The 13,637-nt window shown below is 45.1% G+C and overlaps 1 protein-coding gene across 1 annotated transcript; it reads left to right on the top strand.

The window, feature by feature from the left end:
• Nucleotides 1-13,103: 13,103 nt before the first annotated feature.
• Nucleotides 13,104-13,637, top strand: LOC120058116 (ADP-ribosylation factor-like protein 11). Its single transcript, XM_039006590.1, has one exon. It carries the CDS (start codon nucleotides 13,104-13,106, stop codon nucleotides 13,635-13,637), a length of 534 nt encoding a protein of 177 aa, XP_038862518.1.

Genomic DNA, 13,637 nt, shown 5'->3' with positions numbered 1-13,637 from the left:
GCCTGGTTGTCACAGTTGGGCGTGGCCAGGTCCAGCAGACCTAACACAACGATACAGGATAGACAGCCTGGTTGTCACAGTAGGCCGTGGCCAGGTCCAGCAGACCTAACACAACGATACAGCATAGACAGCCTGGTTGTCACAGTAGGCCGTGGCCAGGTCCAGCAGACCTAACACAACGATACAGCATAGACAGCCTGGTTGTCACAGTAGGCCGTGGCCAGGTCCAGCAGACCTAACACAATGATACAGGATAGACAGCCTGGATCACTGTTGACTTTGGATGTTTGCTTGGTTATGTGTATGTATTGCATGTTTCTGGACCTTTATAACTCAATGACCCTTGGTCTATAGAGGAGTTATACCCCAATATACGAGATTGACTGGTAGCAGTCAAGCTCTCACTGAGTCTTTAACCCTTCCCTATATTGATCAATCCCCTTGTCAGTAAGTCTTGGTGGGTGTGGCTGTGTATGGGGCTGACCAATAGCGTCCTCTGAGGGTAGGTCTATTTTGTCTGTGTAGAACAGGGGTGTCCAACAGGTCGCAGCCCACCTATGAGTAAGTAGCTGAAAGTATACATGTTCCACTACAAACTGTCATAAACAAATCTCACAAGAAATCTACTCAACATTGACATAATTCCACCCCTGGTTAACCACTATTGGCTTAAAAGGATCGGTGTCCTGCTAGCGGGACAACTTCCAGTGAAACTGGAGGGCGCACAATTCAAATAAATAATCATAAATATTATTATGGCATTTAGGTACATATAAGTGTCTTATATCGGCTGAAAGGTTAAATTCCTGTTAATCTAACTGCACTGTCCGATTTACAGTAACTATTACAGCGAAAACATGCCATGCGATTGTTTGAGGACGGCACCCCACATCAAAATATTTTTCCACTGGCACAGGTTTCATACATTCTCATATAAAGATTAAATATTCACTTGCTTTTGAAAATCTTCCTCTGATTTGTCATCCAAAGGGTCCCAGCTATAATTTGTATTGTCGTTTTGTTAGATAAATTCCTTCTTTATATCACAAAAAGTCTGTTTAGTTGGTGCCATCGATTTGAGTAATCCACTCGTTCAACTTGCAGAGAAAGTAATCTGAAAATCTACCCCTAAACTTTGTTTCAACAAGTCAAAATACGTTTATATTTACTCCTCAGATACCCTAAAATGTAAACAAACTATAATATTTATTTCGGAAAGAAGTATGTTCAATAGGAAACCGATTTTAGCAGGTGCGTAATTTCTTCATGGAGCGCACAAACACGAATTTCAAGTCTTGGTCCTTCTACTAAAACTGTTATTTCTTATTTGTTTTTGAAGTTGCAAACCTGAAACCTTGACCACAAATTGCTGACACCCTGTGGAAGCCATAGGAATTGCATCCAGGAAGCTAATTTTCAATATGACCTTTCTCTTGCATTTCTAAGAGGATGGTCTCTCTCAAAAAAATGTATTCCAGTTTGTTTTTCTTTGGATTTTCTCCTACCACATCTATTGTGTTATATTCTCCTACATTATTTTAACATTTCTACAAACTTCAAAGTGTTTTCTTTCCAATGGTAATAATTATATGCATATCCTGTCTTCAGGTCCTGAGCTACAGGCAATTTACTTTGGGCACATCATTCAGGCAGGAAATGGAGAAAAAAGGGGCATAGCCCTAAGAAGTTTTAAAAAGTCAAACCTAACACAATATCTGCCAATACATTTCCAGCAATATTGCATGTCTGTCTTTGGTGTGCACGTTTGTCTATCACTCTGTGTGTTGCCAGTTGATGAGGTAACCATCTTGTGGGTTAGAAATACTTTCCCCACTCCTTCTCAATTAAATGTTACCTGCGAAGTAGGCTTCCCTGGCAGAATACTGTATATCATGAGTAATTAAAGGTGTCAGTTGATTCCTGTTGTTGCCCAGCAGTACAACTGAGAGAAACACACACAGGCTGATTAAATACAAATATTAAACACATTTAATATCAAACCCACGTTCAAACAGTGGCCACTCTCACTCAACTCTCCATTCTCAACCACAGCCAGAGGAGGTTTGACCGCAGGGGACGCTAACAGCCACCTTGTTCTGCAGACAGTTGGACAAACTCCTGTGGTTGGGCTGGTTGGCCGTGGACCCTGACCCCACCTGGCAGTTATTGTAGCCCCACGCATACAGGAGGGATACACAGGAAGGGCTGCATACAGGAGAGCCAGAAAGTCCCATTCAACTGATTAACTTGATTTTCTTCAGGTGTAATAGTACAGATCTAACAGCAATACCCTGACAATACAACAGGTTCATTCTAGAATGGTGTCAGGCGCTGGATCACTGTGACATAAAGCTGACTCAACAGATGTTAATAGTCACTGGATCACTGTGACATAAAGGTGACTCAACAGATGTTAATAGTCACTGGATCACTGTGACATAAAGGTGACTCAACAGATGTTAATAGTCACTGGATCACTGTGACATAAAGGTGACTATACAGATGTTAACAATAGGGCCTTTATATTAGAGCTTAGGTTTATAGGTTCACAGTAAGTGAGTTTAGACCAGGGCACAATGGTAAGGGGTTTAGACTGCACTGTTTCTCAATCTCAACCCATGGTCTGTGGAATGTTGTTGGGAAGCCCCTCAGATGGTTATCTGACAGACACAAGTGTTATTTAGAATATAAGCAGTCCTCCATGGAGAAAGAAATATAGGGTAGATTTCCTCTTTCACCCTGTCTTTCCCTGCTTTCTAATCCATCCAATTTAAAAAATATATTTAAAAAATCTACCCCATTTTCTTCCCAGTTGGAACCTTGTCTCATCGCTGCAACTCCTTAAATGGGCTTGGGAGAGTCGAAGGTCGAGACATGCATCCTCCGAAACATGATTTACCTAGCCCCTACTTCTTAACACACTCCCCGCAGGAGTGGACGACCGAAGTCAGCTTTCAGGTACCCGGCCCGCCACAAGGAGTCGCTAGAGTGCGATGAGCCAAATAAAGCCCCCCGGCCAAAACCCAGGCTGTAGTGGCGCCTCAGCACTGCGATGCAGTGCCTTAGACCGCTGCGCCACTCGGGACCTCACCATCCATCCATCCATCTCTCTATCCTTTCATCTCCCAATCTCTCTCTCTCCATCTCCTTTATCTTGTGCCTCCACCCCTCATCTCTCCAGTGTCGGTCAGGGTCACCTTGTCCCTCCACCCCTCACTTCTCCAATGTCGGTCAGGGCCACCTTGTCCCTCCACCCCTCACCTCTCCAGTGTCGGTCAGGGCACCTTGTCCCTCCCAACGAGAGCATACAGGTCACAGTGGTGGCTGGTATATGGGGCTTTGGTGACAAAATGGATGGCACTGTGATAGACTATATCCAATTTTCTGAGTAGAGTGTTGGAGGCTATTTTGTAAATGACATCGCCGAAGTCAAGGATCGGCAGGATAGTCAGTTTAAGAGGGTATGTTTGTCAGCATGAGTGAAGGATGCTTTGTTGCGAAATAGGAAGCCGATTCTAGACTTAATTTTCGATTGGAGATGCTTAATGTGAGTCTGGAAGGAGAGTTTACAGTCTAACCAGACACCTAGGTATTCGTAATTGTCCACATATTCTAAGTCAGAACCGTCCAGAGTATGCGTCCATGCTGGACGGGCGGGCAGGTGCGGGCAGCGATTGGTTGAAGAGCATGCATTTAGTTTTACTTGCATTTAAGAGCAGTTGGAGGCCAGGGAAGGAGAGTTGTATGGCATTGAAGCTCGTCTGGAGGTTTGTTAACACAGTGTCCATAGAAGGGCCAGAAGTGTACAGAATGGTGTCGTATGCGTAGAGGTGAATCAGAGAAACACCAGCAGCAAGAGAGACATCATTGATGTATACAGAGAAAAGAGTCGGCCCGAGAATTGAACCCTGTGGCACCCCCATAGAGACTGCCAGAGGTCCGGACAACAGGTCCTCCGATTTGACACACTGAACTCTGTCTGAGAAGTAGTTGGTGAACCAGGCGAGGCAATCATTTGAGAAACCAAGGCTGTTGAGTCTGCCAATAAGAATGTTGTGATTGACAGAGTCGAAAGCCTTGGCCAAGTCGATGAATACAGCTGCACAGTATTGTCTCTTATCGATGGCGGTTATGATATCGTTTAGTACCTTGAGCGTGGCTGAGGTGCACCCAACACCAGATCGGAAACCAGATTGCATAGCAGAGAAGGTACGGTGGGATTTGAAATGGTCTGTGATCTGTTTGTTAACTTGGCTTTTGAAGACTTTAGAAAGGCAGGGTGGGATAGATATAGGTCTGTAGCAGTTTGGGTCTAGAGTGTCTCTCCCTTTGAAGAGGGGGATGACCGCAGCAGCTTTCCAATCGTTGGGGATCTCAGATGATATTAAAGAGAGGTTGAACAGGCTAGTAATAGGGGTTGCAACAATTTCCGGCTGATCATTTTAGAAAGAGGGTCCAGATTGTCTGGCCCTGCTGATTTGTAGGGATCCAGATTTTGCAGCTCTTTCAGAACATCAGCTATCTGGGTTTGGGTGAAGGAGAAATGGGGAGGCTTGGGCAAGTTGCTGTGGGGGGTGCAGGGTTGTTGACCAGGGTAGGGTGGCCAGGTGGAAAGCATGGCCAGCCGTAGAAAATTGCTTAAAATTGCTTGAAATTCTCAATTATTGTGGATTTATCGGTGGTGACAGTGTTTCCTTGCCTCAGTGCAGTGTGCAGCTTGGAGGAGGTGCTCTTATTCTCCATGGACTTTACAGTGTTCCAGAACTTTTTGGAGTTTGTGCTGCAGGATGTAAATTTCTGTTTGAAAAAGCTAGCCTTTGCTTTCCTAACTGCCTGTGTTTATTGGTTCCTAACTTCCATGTAAAGTTGCATATCGCGGGGGCTATTCGATGCTAATGCAGTACGCCACAGGATGTTTTGTGCTGGTCAAGGGCAGTCAGGTCTGGAGTGAACCAAGGGCTATATCTGTTCTTAGTTCTACATTTTTTGAATGGGGCATGCTTATTTAAGATGGTGAGGAAGGCACTTTTAAAGAACAACCAGGCATCCTCTACTGACGGGATCAGGTCAGTATCCTTCCAAGATACCCGGGCCAGGTCGATTAGAAAGGCCTGCTCACTGAAGTGTTTTAGGGAGCGTTGGACAGTGATGAGGGGTGGTCGTTTGACCGCAGACCCATTACAGACGCAAGCAATGAGGCAGTGATCGCTGAGATCCTGGTTGAAGACAGCAGAGGTGTATTTGGAGGGCAGGTTGGTTAGGATGATATCTATGAGGGTGCCTGTGTTTACGGATTTGGGGTTGTACCTGGTAGGTTCATTGATCATTTGTGTGAGATTGAGGGCCTCAAGCTTAGATTGTAGGATGGCCGGGGTGTTACGCATGTCCCAGTTTAGGTCACCTAACAGCACGAGCTCTGAAGATAGATGGGGGGCAATCAATTCACGTATGGTGTCCAGGGCACAGCTGGGGGCAGAAGGTGGTCTATAGTAAGCGGCAACAGTGAGAGACTTGTTTCTGGAAAGGTGGATTTTTAAAAGTAGAAGCTTGAACTGTTTGGGCATAGACCTGGTATGTATGACAGAACTCTGCAGGCTGTCTCTGCAGTAGATTGCAACTCAGCCCCCTTTGGCAGTTCTATCTTGTCGGAAAATGTTATAGTTAGGGATGGAAATTTCAGGGTTTTTGGTGGTCTTCCTAAGCCAGGATTCAGACACGGCTAGGTTGAGACATCCAGGTTGGCAGAGTGTGCTAAAGCAGTGAATAAAACAAACTTAGGGAGGAGGCTTCTAATGTTAACATGCATGAAACCAATGCTTTTACGGTTACAGAAGTCAACAAATGAGAGCGCCTGGGGAATGGGAGTGGAGCTAGGCACTGCAGGGCCTGGATTCACCTCTACATCACCAGAGGAGCAGAGGAGGAGTAGGATAAGGGTACGGCTAAAGGCTGTCAGAACTGGCCGTCTAGTACGTTCGGAACAGAGAGTAAAAGGAGCAGGTTTCTGGGCGCGGTAGAATAGATTCAATGCATAATGTACAGACAAAGGTATGGTAGGGTGTGAATACTGAGGCATATTGAGCAGGGCTAGACAGTGCTCCACAGTGAAATAAGACAATAATCACTCATCAAAACAGCAATGGACAAGGCATATTGACATTAGGGAGAGGCATGCGTAGCCGAGTGATCATAGTGTCTGCCAACCTGCTCTTGTTGAGCAGTGGACACCCCCCCTGGTTAATGGTCCCGTTCCCCAGCTAGCTGTAGCTATTGTGGGCCCAGGCAAACAGCTCGCCCTCTGAGACACACAATGGGGGAAACGGTGGGTCAGAAACCCAAACTAGTGGTAGAAACACTTAGAACAGACGTCAGCTCTATGGAAGACATTTCCATGTCCAACATTCTGTGACATCCTCTTGAACATTGTGGCCCTGTTATCTATGCGCTGTAGTATCCTCAGTGGCCAGGACTGAGGCTGACCCTGAGTGGGAGGAAAATTAAGTCCAGCTTCTTAGGTAGGATGGTGCTCTGGCTGTCCCCTACTCCCAGACAGTTACTGCAATTCATACCAAACACATACACATATACATATATATGAGAGAGAGAGAGAGAAAATATTTTCTTTACTCTATTTCTTGAACTGCATTGTTGGTTAAAGGCTTGTAGCGCGCACACACACAGCGACTACTCCAATCATCTGATTACTCACATTGTCGTCAACGGTGATGTATACTGAACAAAATTATAAAACGCAACATGTAAAGTGTTTGTCCCATGTTTCATGAGCTGAAATAAAATATCCCAAAAGCTTATTTCTCTCATTTTGTGCAGAAATGTGTTTACATCCCTGTTAATGAGCATTTCTCCTTTGCCAAGATAATCCATCCTCCTGACAGGTGTGGCTTATCAAGAAGCTGATTAAACAGCATGTTCATTACACAGGTGCACTTGTGCTGGGGACAATAAAAGGCCACTCTAAAATGTGCAGTTTCGTCACACTACACAATGCCACAAATGTGTGCAATTGGCATGCTGACTGCATGAAGTCCAACAGAGCTGTTGCCAGAATTTAATGTTAATTTCTCTACCATAAGCCGCCTCCAACATCATTTTAGAGAATTTGGCAGTTCATCCAACCGGCCTCACAACCGCAGACCACGTGTAACCACACCAGGACAGGACCTCCACATCTGGCTTCTTCACCTGTAGGATTGTCTGAGAAGGGGGAGGGGGGGTGCTAACGAGTATTTCTGTCTGTAATAAAGTTATTTTGTGGGGAAAAACTCATTCTGATAGGCTGGGCCTGGCTCCCCAGTGAGTGGACCTATGCCCTCCCAGGCCCACCCATGGCTGCACATCTGCCCAGTCATGTGAAATCCATAGATTTGGGCCTAATGAATTTATTAAATTGACTGATTTCCTTCTATGAACTGTAACTCAGTAAAATCTTTGAAATTGTTGCATGTTGAGTTTATATTTTTGTTCAGTACAGATGACCTCGTTGGCAGAGGTTCCAAACGCACAGGCCTGCCGTATGGACAAGAGCTTCTCCCCCTAAAGTAAAGTAAATAATCATAAAAAGAAACACAATAACGAGGCTATATACACAAGGCTATATACCAAGTCAGTGTGCGGGGGTACAGGTTAGTTGATGTCATTTGTACATGTAGATTGGGGTAAAGTGACGATGCATAGATAATAAACAGCAAGTGGCAGCAGTGTACAAAACAAATGGGGAGGGGGGGGGGGGGGGGGGGGGGGTCAATGTAATAGTCTGGTGGCCATTTGATTAATTGTTCAGCAGTCTTATGGCTTGGGGGTAGAAGCTGTTAAGGAGCCTTTTGGTCCTAGACTTGGAGCTCCGGGACTGCTTGACGTGCGGTAGCAGAGAGAACAATCTATGACTAGGGTGAATGGAGTCACTGACAATTTTATGGGCTTTCCACTGACACCGGCTATTATATACAGTTGAAGTCAGAAGTTTACATACACCTTAGCCAAATACATTTAAACTCAGTTTTTCACAATTCCTGACATTTAATCCTAGTCAAAATTCCCTTTTAGGTCAGTTAGGATCACCACTTTGTTTTAAGAATGTGAAATGTCAGAATAATAGTAGAGAGAATTATTTATTTCAGCTTTTATTTCTTTCATCACATTCCCAGTGGGTCAGAAGTTTAAATACACTCAATTAGTATTTGGTAGCATTGCCTTTAAATTGTTTAACTTGGGTCAAGTGTTTTCAGGTAGCCTTCCACAAGCTTCCCACAATAAGTTGGGTGAATTTTGGCCCATTCCTCCTGACAGAGCTGGTGTAACTGTGACAGGTTTGTAGGCCTCCTTGCTCGCATACACTTTTTCAGTTCTGCCCACAAATTGTATATAGGATTGAGGTCAGGTCTTTGTGATGGCCACTCCAATACCTTGACTTTGTTGTCCTTAAGCCATTTAACCACAACTTTGGAAGTATGCTTGGGGTCATTGTCCATTTGGAAGACCCATTTGCGACCAAGCTTTAACATCCTGACTGATGCTTTGAGATGTTACTTCCATATATCCACATAATTTTCCTACCTCATGATGCCATCTATTTTGTGAAATGCACCAGTCCCTCCTGCAGCAAAGCACCCCCACAACATGATGCTGCCACCCCCATGCTTCACGGTTGGAATGGTGTTCTTTGGCTTGCAAGCATCCCCCTTTATCCTCCAAACATAACAATGGTCATTATGGCCAAACAGTTCTATTTTTGTTTCATCAGACCAGAGGATATTTCTCCAAAAATAACAAGCTTTGTCCCCATGTGCGGTTGCAAACCGTAGTCTGGCTTTTTTACGGCGGTTTTGGAGCAGTGGCTTCTTCCTTGCTGAGCGGCCTTTCAGGTTATGACAATATAGGACTCGTTTTACTGTGGATATAGATACTTTTGTACCTGTTTCCTCCAGCATCTGCACAAGGTCCTTTGCTGTTGTTCTGAGATTGGTTTGCACTTTTCGCACCAAAGTATGTTCATCTCTAGGAGACAGAACACGTCTCCTTCCTGAGTGGTATGACAGCTGCGTGGTCCCATGGTGTTTATACTTGCGTACTATTATTTGTACAGATGAATGTGGTACCTTCAGGCATTTGTAAATTGCTCCCAAGGATGAACCAGACTTGTGGAGGTCTACAATTTTTTTATGAGCTCTTGGCTGATTTCTTTTGATTTTCCCATGATGTCAAGAAAAGAGGCACTGAGTTTGAAGGTAGGCCTTGAAATACATCCACAGGTACACCTCCAATTGACTAAAATTATGTCAATTAATCTCTCAGAAGCTTCTAAAGCCATGACATAATTTTCCGGAATTTTCCAAGGTGTTTAAAGGTACAGTCAACTTAGTGTATGTAAACTTCTGACCCACTGGAATTGTGATACAGTGAATTTTAAGTGAAATAATCTGTCTGTAAACAACTGTTGGAAAACTTACTTGTGTCATGGACAAAGTAGATGTCCTAACTGACTTGCCAAAACTAGTTAGTTAACAAGAAATTTGTGGAGGGTTTGAAAAATGAGTTTTAATGACTCTAACCTAAGTGTATGTAAACTTCCGACTTCAACTGTAGGTCCTGGATTGCAGGAAGCTTGGCACCAGTGATGTACTGGGCAGTACACATTACAACAGTGGCGCTATAATTGACACATGCTTATATCTCTTGATCTGTTGTACTCAGAGTGATGCAATTTGGCACACATGCTCAGGGATGAGTCTAGTTAACCTGTAAAGTATGATTCAGTTTGGTCGTATGGTGGCACTGTTGGATAGGAAAAATCATTCATGCAAGCTCCTAGCGGCCATATTGTTTTGAGCAAGAGTCTTGGAAAATATATTGTATGAAAATGTGCAACTATAGCTGCTATATACCAAATTTGGTCCCTCAAAAAGTGTTCAAAATACATCAAAAGCATATTACATTGCATGATCAGTTTGATTTTCAGTTCTGATATTTGGCAAGTGTGCTAAGCAGTACAGAAGTAGCTCATCCTAGGGCAATATGTCCAATTTGTCTATATTTTCATTCTAACCTAGCACAAACCCAACTAATCATCAAGTCCTATTTGAATCAGGTGGGTTAGTGTTGGGCTGGAACAAATATGTGCAACCTGAGGAATGGATTGTGAAACACTGACCTTACCTGTGGTCAATTCTAAAATCAGGTGACCTGAGACATAGGTAAAAAAAAATGTGATACTGCTTTAATGCAGAGTGTCCGGAAGTGAGAGACAACAAATGATGTGACTTGTCAACATTCAGCAAGATCAATTGAATTCAGAGCTGCAGAGGCGGTCACTTTCCTATGAAATAAATAGGGCGAAGGTCACTAGAGCACTGTCTGGCCTGACAAACACTAGACACAAGTCTAGATCATTTTGGCATAACATGCACAGAAATCGAAATTGAATCATTTTTTCAAGAACATCAACAAAAACACACATATAGTCAGATGCTTGGTAAACAACAGGTGTGTAGACTAACAGTGAAATGTTTACTTACGGTCCTTCCCAAAAATGCAGAGAGAGCGAAAATAGAGGAATAATACAAAAGTATTAACACGCAACAATAAAAGTGTTACCTTGGCAATATACACAGGGTACCTGTACCTAGTAGATGTGCAGTGCTACGAGGTAGTTGATATGTACATACTGTATAGGTAGGGATAACGTGACTAGGCAACAGGATAGGCAATAAAACTGTAGCAGCAGCATAAAGGGTCAATGCAGATAGTTAAATAGTTAACCATTAGCTACCCAGACGTACTATTTAGCAGTCTTATGTTTTTGGGGGTAGAAGCTGTTCAGGGTCTTGTTGGTTCTAGACTTGGTACATCGGTACGGCTTGCCGTGTTGTAGCAGACAAAACAGTTTATGACTTGACTAGCTGGAGTCTGAACATTTTTAGGGTCTTCCTCTGACACCGCATGGTATAGAGGTCCTGGATGACAGGGAGCTCGGCCCCAGTGATGTACTGGGCCGTACGCACTACCCTCTGTAACGCCTTGCGGTCGGATGCCAAGCAGTTACTATACCAAGCGGTGATGCAGCCAGTCAAGATGCTCTCAATGGTGCAAATGTAGAACGTTTTGAGGATCTCGAGAGCCCATGCCAAATCTTTTCAGCCTCCTGGGCAGTGGAGGCTGCTGAGGGGAGGACGGCTCATAATAAATGGCTGGAACGGAGCGAATGGCATCAAACACATTCAAAACATGTTTGATGTTCCACTTATTCCGCTCTCGTCATTACCACGAGCCCGCCCTCCCCAATTAAGGTGCCACCATCCTCCTGTGCTCCAGAGGGGGAAGAGGCGCTGTCGTACCCTCTTCACGACTGTGTTGGTGTGTGTGGACCATGACCGATCCTAAATGATGTTGACTCCGAGGAAATTGAAGCTCTCAACCTGCTCCACTACAGCCCCGTCGATGTGAACGTCCTTTACGTTTTCTGTAGTCTACAATCAGCTCCTTTGCCTTGCTGACTTTGAGGGAGAGGTCTCTGACCTCCTCCTTATAGGCTGTCTCATTGTAGTCGGTGATCAGGCCTACCACCGTCGAGTCGTCAGCAAACAATGACGGTGTTGGAGTTGTGCACAGCCGCGCAGCGACCATAAAATAAACACCCCCCAAACATGAATGATGCCATAATCCTCATAAGTCAGGTTTTGCAAGAAGCCTGATCTCTCTCCTGATCACTCAGTTAATCATGGGGGGTTATCAGAGGTTTGTTCAGTGTGCTTGAACATTTTCTACATTGTGGAATGTTTTGTACTGAACAACACGTCTCCTCAAAACATTCTCTTGTGTACTCGAACAGACTTTAAGATACGTTTGCTCCCGTTTGGTGGCTGTGGCAAGGTGTGGGTTGAAGCGATGAGTGACGTAATTAAAGGGCAGTGGCCATGTTAACAGCGTTCCCCAACCTCCCTGTTTTTCAACTGTTCGTTAAGTACATGTCACGTTCGTATGAAGAGATTCGGGAGACAGGCACAGGAATGCGTAATAGGGTTTTTATTTAGCCCAAATTACTGCGAGCCGTGTAAAGGTACAGGGACGAAGACCAAACAAACACGTACACAAAACACAGGGTTGAAACCCAAACAAAAGAGCGAGGAGTACCTCGAATCAATACACGCACGCACAATGATTAACACACGGGACGAGACCCGTAATAACCTGCGCAATCCACAAGGGCACGAAAGCCCAAAACACGGGTACTCACACGCACTAACGGACAATGTAACAATGATGGACAGCCCAATGGAAACCAAAGGGCACACTTATACAAGTACAATCAGTGGGAATAGGGGACAGGTGTGCGTAATGAAAGTTCCGGAGTGATCCGTGGCAGTACAGCAGTTTCCGCACCAGAATGTAAAAACGTACTGAACGCAACCCAGTTGATTCAGTGGGTGTTTCCTGTTTTATTCACTCTCATCTAGGGTCAGAACAGAAGTACATTTAATACAGATCCTTGGTCAGATTGGCTGTGCCCTTCTGTTTGTCTATTTGTTTGATAACAAGCATGTTTAACTCATCTTGTTGCCCCTCATGTCAGCAAATTGCACCTCCATCGCCCATTTCTGATTTTAGTAGCTCTGAAAATAAACTACCCACAATCAATTTCTCATCAACTACTTGAATTATTTAACTGCCATAGGTGTAACCCAGATGAAGCCAATGCCATGGTTACCATCCCCAGGGATTGAGATCCCAGTCAGCTGGGTTGATTAGTCCAATGGGAGCTAGCGCCGGCTTAGAAAGCTGCATGCAAACACATGAAAATAACTAGATGCTATCTCACTTGGTTATGACTGTTCAGTGACATTCAGCTGTGCTGTAGGAGCCTCCATTTCAGCACAAAAGGTGTAATGGCAAGCAGCTGGATTACATACTCACAGACCAACACGATAAAGAGGAATCAGGACCTTGCTGATAACTGAAGACGTGATGATTCATTTCTAACTAACTGATCTGCTCCACTCATTGGACTATTAAAGGACAAGCTTGGATGGACTCCAACCAGATCTGCAGAAACCTTCATCTTTCATAAAAACCTCAAAGTCCTGTCTGACATGGGCCTGGCCCTGTGCAGACAGTCTCACAGCCACACGGCCAAAGTGGTTCTAGTGGGCCTGGACGGGGCGGGGAAGTCCACCCTTCTCCACCGCCTTCAGAGGGGCGAGCTGGCGCACACCACCCCCACCGTAGGCTTCAACGTGGGCTCGCTGGAGCTGGACTCTGGCCCGGTGCTGACCATGTGGGACATAGGGGGCCAGGGGGGCATGCGCGCCCAGTGGGGAGACCACATGGAGGAATGCGATGCCCTGCTGTTTATGGTGGACGGGGTAGACCGGGTACGGATCAGGGAGGCAAGGGCGGCGTTGGGGCAAGTGCTGGGGGATGAGAGGGTGAGGGGAGTCCCTCTAATGGTGCTGGTTAATAAGATGGACCTCCCAGAGGCGATGGGGCTCCAGGAGGTGACGGGTGGGCTGGGGCTGGAGCAGTGCTGGGACAGAGACTGGGAGGTGCAGGGGTGCAGCACTCACAACGGGCTGGGGCTCCAAGAGGCCCTGGACTCTCTGGCCACACTGATCAGAAAACGCTGA

Source organism: Salvelinus namaycush, chromosome 13 (assembly GCF_016432855.1).
Source record: "Salvelinus namaycush isolate Seneca chromosome 13, SaNama_1.0, whole genome shotgun sequence".
Lineage (NCBI taxonomy): Eukaryota > Metazoa > Chordata > Actinopteri > Salmoniformes > Salmonidae > Salvelinus > Salvelinus namaycush.
This window is presented reverse-complemented; position numbering and strand designations above follow the sequence as displayed.

Coding starts and splice junctions, on each gene's coding strand:
- LOC120058116 (XM_039006590.1), top strand. CDS start 13,104: ATGGGCCTGGCCCTGTGCAGACAGTCTCACAGCCACACGGCCAAAGTG.